Source organism: Psammomys obesus, unplaced genomic scaffold, assembly GCF_907164565.1.
Source record: "Psammomys obesus unplaced genomic scaffold, mPsaObe1.curated_primary_1811, whole genome shotgun sequence".
NCBI classification, from domain to species: domain Eukaryota; kingdom Metazoa; phylum Chordata; class Mammalia; order Rodentia; family Muridae; genus Psammomys; species Psammomys obesus.
In genome coordinates, this window is record NW_026596134.1 from 24871761 (window position 1) to 24878342 (window position 6582).

Sequence of the window (6582 nt, forward strand, 5' to 3'; positions counted from 1 at the left end):
TTTGCCTCCACCATGCCTGAAGTTTCTCTTCTGAGATTACTCGGAGACACACATCCTCACTGGATCTGTGGAACGGACTTTGCCCTCCCAGGAAGGAGCATGGGAGTGAGGGTCTGCGGGGAAGGGCCACTGTTCTCTGTTAAGGCTGAAGGACTTGTAGGTGACCCAGGACCCAAGCGTCCCATCAGCTTGGTTATCAGCTGTGGAGCAGACTGACCCAGGCATCGTCTCAAGGCTGACCAGGGCTGGGCTGCAGGGCACTGAGCCACAGTCTGTCGGGGCCCGAGTGACCTTAGCAACCATCTAGTCCCAGGCCACTTCTCTCCCCCAAGCGCAGGAAACCGATATACCTGGAATGGCTGAGCGACCTCCCCAAGGTCACACAGCCAGTGTAGGGACTGAAGCCAGATGGCCTGGCGTCAGCTGCTCCCTGAGAGCCGGTGTTGGAGCCTTGGTACCAGGCTACCCCGTAAAGGAGGGACATGTTTGGAGGGATTTCAGATCATTTCCCCCCCTCCTCAGAGATACCACCACCGCCACCACCAGGACATCATGGGGGTCGGGACTGTCCCTGGTAATCCTTGGTGAACTGTCACCTCATCAGTCAGGAGTCACTTAGCCTGTGTTTACCAGGGTCAGCTCCTATCCTCCCAGAACCTCATTTTGGCTCTGGTGGAGATAAGAGCCACCAGTGATGGTGGGACCTAAGATATGCTCCAGAGCGGAGTACTGCTCCTGGTAGAATGGCTGGAGAAGGCTGTGAGGAGCAGTGGGGGCTGGGCATAGGCACATGGCCTCCCTTGGACCATGCAGGGCAAGATTCCAAAGCTGGGGGGGTGGTCATCACTAATATGTCACGGCTCCTGTAAAGGGTGGTGGCACCACACAGACAGGAGGCTGGGCCACGTGGCTAGGCGTGCTCTTGGCTGCGAAGGAGTGGTATCAAGTGGGACAGGACATGAGGAAGCCATGATGGGGTTGGGGCAGACGGCAAGGGAAGGCTAGCCCCTCCTAGCATGCTCGAGACCTGTTTTCAGCCAGTTCCTCAAGGCCCAGGAAGCACTAGGTCAGGCTGAAGAAAGAAGCTTGAGGAGTGGCCAGGGCATCGTCCTCGAAGCTCCAAGGAAGGCTGGGAACCAGAGAGAGAAAAACAGAACGAGAGAACTTGGAACCTTGAGAGATTTTGCTCCATTGGAGTTTGAGCCCCAAAGAGCTAAGGGGACAACAGACATCCCAGAGTGATGGCAGGATTAATCCAGAGCAGAGGGACCCCAGGGAGGGCCAGGGGCTTGGTGGAAGGGGTGAACTTTGTGTGAACTGAACCCAAGAACCAAGTCCGGGACATCACAGAACGGGTCCCTATTGACCTGACCTGGCGCTTCTGTCTTCCAGTAGTGGTGCCTTTCAGCGAAGTGTGGGGCCGCAGTTACTGCCGGCCGATGGCGAAGCTGGTGGACATTGTGGATGAGTACCCCGATGAGGTATCTCACATATTCAGCCCATCCTGTGTCCTCCTGACCCGCTGTGGTGGCTGCTGCGGTGACGAGAGCCTGCACTGTGTGCCACTGAAGACGGCCAACATCACCATGCAGGTAGGGCTTTCCCCAGCATGCTGCCACCTGCTCATGGCCCACACCGTATCCAGATGCCCAGAGGACCTCTAGAAAGTACCCAGAAGTGGACAGAGGCAGGCCCCAAGCCAGTGTCCATGACTGTAGCCCAGTCCTCTTGAGCCCCCGTCCCGGCTCTGAGCTCCTTGCCGGCTTCTTACTGGAAGTGAACTTTTTTTATTTCCCACAGATCTTGAAGATCGCCCCCGGTAAAGAACAGCATTCTCGTGTAGACATGACATTTTCTCAGGATGTGCTCTGCGAGTGCAGGTAGGTTCTCTGGGCGGCCAGCGGGGACAGGCTCCGGATGGACACTGAGCAGCAGATCTTGAACCTCAGCGGGTCCTCACAAGGCCCCCCTGGGACGGGAGAGGAGGCTGCAGGCTACACTTGACCCCTTGAGCGAGTGGTCTTCCATTTTCCACTCTCTGCGAGCCAACTTAGCCCGAGGAGCTGGCCCCCAGGCAGCTGGAGCCTAGCTGCCAAGATATCACCGGAGAAAGGGAAGGCCCGAGTCTCTCCTTGCCTTCCAGGGCCCCGGTGTGTATCACAGCTCCAACCTCTGAGATGAGCCGCACCTGCCACGGGCCGCCCCAGAACCCTTGCGTAGAGGCAAAGGCATCACAGGCCTGTACTTGATTCTGTGGCCAACACTTGGCCTTGTCATTTGTCCCCCAGGCTCTTGGCATGTTTGTTGCTGGGAACAGCAGCCTGGCACGCCATCTACGTTCAAAAGAAATGACATAGGTTTGATGCTTCTCTTGGTCACGGCCAGGGACACCAGATTAGGGGTTTGGAGCCTAGTCTGGAGCTGGAAAGAAGAGGGGGACAGCTACCTTCCATGTGTGTTTAGTTATTGCCCACTGCGTGCCACGTGCTGGTCTGAGTGCCTGGGATACAGAGGTGAGCAAGACTGACAAAGTTCATGCTTCTGTGGCCACCTTGTCCACACAGATGAGGAGAGCCAGGCTCCATGCAGTTCTGTGATTCATTCAGCTACTGAGCATGGAAGAGGGGATCTAGGTTTGGGCTTGGCCTGGTTCACTCCTGCAGCCACATTTTCCCTGCTGCCTTCCTTGGCAGCCGCCATGTTCTCCATAGCCACGGTGCTAGCTCTGCCGCCTGGCTCTGCCGCCTGGCTCTGCCTCGTGCCCAGGACTGTAGCTGCCTTCTTTGAACCTGAGCCCTGGCTCCAGGCCTTTCCGCTATGCCAGCGTTGGGGGCCTTGACTCAACCTATTCATTTCCAGCCAGGTACCAATAGCTCAGTCATGACTTCCTCCGCGCCCCCACTCACCCCCGGGGGCTTCTACATCACCTTTGCTCTGACTTGCCCATCTGCAGAGGTGTGACTGGGGAAATCGAGCCAGCCCAGGACAGCACACATTCAGGACCCATGCTGCCCCTCCCGTCTGCTCCTGAGAAATACCCGATCGATCCCTTTCCAGCAGGCCAGGCAACAGGGACACCTTTCATTTCACTTCTGGGCCAACAGCCACGGCCCCAGAAGGCAGAGCTGGGACATGCCTGGCAGCTGTGAATCAGGCTCCCTGCTGTTGCCACAGTGGGGCGGGGTTGAGCCCAGGCGGGCAGCCTTAGCTGGTAGTCACCATTGCTCTGTCTACAACCTTGTTCATCATCGTTGACGTTCCTTGAGGGAACTCCCATAATGCACCAAGAAAGGAACGGGGGGGGTGTGGGGGTGTGGGGGGGGAAGTGAACAGAGAAACTAAAACAGCAGAGAACAGAGTAAAAAAGATCCAAGATTTGATGCCAAGAGGCTAGAGCAAGCAGAAAAAAATGTAATGAAAAGCTCTCCTCCCTCCCGGTGGGGTTGGGGAGGGCAACTCGGACCTCTCTGGGGGTTGCCAGGACCTAGGTAGGGCAGGAGCGTGAGGGCTAGGGCTTCTTGCTACAGCGCTTTCACCAGCTCTATGCTGCCCCCTAGTGGATCTGAAACGACTGCACTAGCAGGACCTAGGAACTCTAGGGGACATTGGTTGCCCGGAAGCACACACTTACTCTTCTCTCCTCCATCTTTCTGTTTCCCTAGGCCTATTCAGGAGAAGGTGAGATCAGAAAGGTAAGCGTACTGACTGGGGCTCAGGGCGATCGTTGGGCCTGCCAGCCACTGTCCTTAGCAGGAGGAACCTGACGATTTGGCTTATTGCAGGAGGAAGATCAAGGGGAAGAGGAAGAAAGAGAAGCAGAAACCCACAGACTGAGGAACCCCACCTGTGAGTGTGCTCAGGGCTGGCAAAATGGTTGGGGCTACGGGATGGGAAGGGGGAAGCTGCCCTAGCAGCAAGGGTCCATGGTCAGGGTGGGGAGAGGCAAAGCTGGGATGAGATCTTGGAACAAGAACAGGGGATGCATGTCTTTTATATTCCAAGGCGCATCAAGGGACTTTAGTTCTTGTCCCTTATCTCTAAGTGGCCTTAAGCAAATAACTTTCCTAGTGAAATGACGGGGCTGGGAGCACAGCAAACATTGGGCTCTTCTGCAGACGTCCGCCAAGAACTGCCGTGTGCCAGGCACATGGGTGACAGCATTCCCCGCTCTTCCAGGGCTTGCCTTCTGCTACATAGTTTGGCCACTTCCAGGAAGCCCCTGCTCTGGTTCCCCTCTCCAGTTCCAGGCCAGTGTGTCTCTCTGTCTCAGGATCTCTGCCTTCCTCTCCCCTCTCTGTTCCTTGTCCATCCTTGCTTCATAGCTGGGACAGCAGGCTGGAGGATACAGGGTAGCTGGAAGGGGATGAGCACGGAAGGGACACCGCCACCTGGTAGCCAAGCTCATGAGCGTTGAATGTTCCACAGGCGCCACAGACATCAGGGGCTACCATGCCCTTTCTCGGATATACATTTTCGGATGTCTTGTTTAGGTATCTCCCAAAAACATTTCAAAAGCTCATGTGCCTCTTGCTTCATTTTAGGTTGGCCTTGAACATTTGTGGGGAAGAGGGTTTTTGGTTGTCTTTTAGATAGAGTGCTATGTAGCCCAAGCTAGCTTTAAACCTGTAACAATCCTCCTGCCTCAATGTTGGGATTACAGCCATGTGCCACTGTAAACCCCCCCCTTTTTTATTTTTTATTTATTTATTTTGTTTCTTTTTTTTAAGACAGGGTTTCTCTGTGTAACCTTGGCTATCCAGGAACTCACTCACAGAGATCCTCCTGCCTCTGCCTCTTTAGTTCTGGGATTAAAGGTGTATGTCACTACCACCTAGATTTTTTTAACCTTTTACAATCATATTAACAAACAGTTGGGTTCGGAACACCCCTCTTTAAGGGGTAAGGGTGCCTGTAGGGAGGACAGCAAGCCTCAGGCACTTCCTCACACAAAGTTAAAGAGAATATCCAAGGAGGCTGGAAACTGATTTTTTTTTTAAACGCCTCTTTTTGGAATGGGTTTGTAGCTCAGTCATAGGAAGCTGCTTACAGTGGCTAAGACCCCGAGTTCAACCCCAGTGTCACAAACAAACACACATACATAATATACATAATTCAAACAACAAAACCACGACCACCCATTCTCCAGCTTCGGGAACGTTTGTGTGAAGATTGTTGCCTTGGGGCGGGCAACCAGAGACAGTGTTACAGGTGCCAGACAGGCTTCATCTGTCTCTACCATGCAGTGTTTGTGCAATCTCAGGCAAGGTCCTTACTCTCCCTGAGCCTGTGCTCCGCATCCGTGAAAGGGTAACGTCCTTGTGGGGTGTGGCGAAGGGTGAACCAGACAGTGCCTGGCACAAAACTGGGCCCCTGAGCAGGCACTCGGCAAGGGGGCAGCTGCTTGCTGGCCTGGGTATGAGCAGGCTTCCCAGGATGCTGTTCTTTGTCCCTCTGGATCCAGGCCCTGCTATAGGAGGGGACATTGTCCTCCACAGCATCTAGATTTCCCTGACTTGTCTGTTTGGTCTCCAGCAGGTGATGCTGTTTCCCCGGAGGTAACCAGCCACTCGGAGGAGAGACCTTCCCGCACCCAGCTCATATATTTATTACCTTCACCCTCTCAGAGCCCTCCCTGCTGGTACCTACCCTCTATTTATTAGCCAACTTGTCCCTGCTGAATGACTTGCTCCCTCCAAGATAAGGGGCATGGAAGGACAGAACCCTCAGGAATTCAGTGCCTTAAACAGAACGTGAGAGAAAGAAGGAAGCCAGCCACGGATCCGTGGGAGCTTCGGCTTGGGAAGAAGCAAGACATGGACATGGCCTTGCCAGGAGCAAGCCAGGCACCAAGAGGTCCTGAGTCTCCAGGGAACTGCAGAAGAAGAGAGGAGGGCCAGTACCTGCCCTGGCTCCCGGGTCCACCCAGACAGCAGCTCTGGCCCTGGCTGCATTGACGCATGTAGTGGGGACTCAGCCATGTCCTCCTGCTGCTAGGGTCAACGGTTTATCCTGAAGACCAGGACAGGGCTTTGGGCCCAAGAGGACATAACTTGCCTGTGGGCTTTGCCTTTCAGCCTACAAGTTCATGCCATCACCCTTCACAGAGCACCACCGCCCTGTCCCCTCTCGGAGACACAGGCAGAGTGGCCTGGGGGCTGAACAGAGGGCGGGATGAATGATGAGTAATAGCCCAGTAGGTTGTTGAACTTTGATAGCTGTGAGTCAGGGGCGTGCAAAGGAAAGCGAGCAGATCCCCGGAGGGCCCTTGCAGCCCATCCGTTGTCTTGTGCCGGGACTGTCTAACTGCCAAGCCAGATTCTCTTGAATAAAGCATTCTAGTCTGGAACCAACCTGTCTAGGATGTGTGTCTTCCGGGGCAGTGGGGAGAGCAGAAGACGGAGGCCTGAGAAGGCAGAATGAATGATGAATGAATGACGCAGAGGCAAAATAGCACTGGGCTGGAAGTCAGACTTGCCAAGTGACACTCATTCAGCCTTGTGTAGACCTCTCTGTCTTTGACACATGTTAAAGGAGTCACTGTCTCAGTGGCTCTGGATGGTCTTCAGATACTGTCGCTATTTC

The 6582-nt window shown here is 54.7% G+C and overlaps 1 protein-coding gene across 2 annotated transcripts; it reads left to right on the forward strand.

Annotated features, from left to right (window-relative positions):
- Nucleotides 1–1387: 1387 nt before the first annotated feature.
- On the forward strand, nt 1388–6341 carry Pgf (placental growth factor). 2 transcript variants are annotated; one of them, XM_055593060.1, is made up of 5 exons: nt 1388–1592; nt 1801–1880; nt 3663–3692; nt 3783–3846; nt 5533–6341. In XM_055593060.1, exons 1-4 carry the CDS (start codon nt 1440–1442, stop codon nt 3832–3834), a joined length of 315 nt encoding a protein of 104 aa, XP_055449035.1. In that variant the 5' UTR covers nt 1388–1439; the 3' UTR covers nt 3835–3846; nt 5533–6341. The 2 variants fall into 2 exon arrangements, with proteins under 2 accessions (XP_055449035.1, XP_055449036.1); XM_055593061.1 differs by having other exon boundaries at nt 5536–6341.
- Nucleotides 6342–6582: the final 241 nt, after the last annotated feature.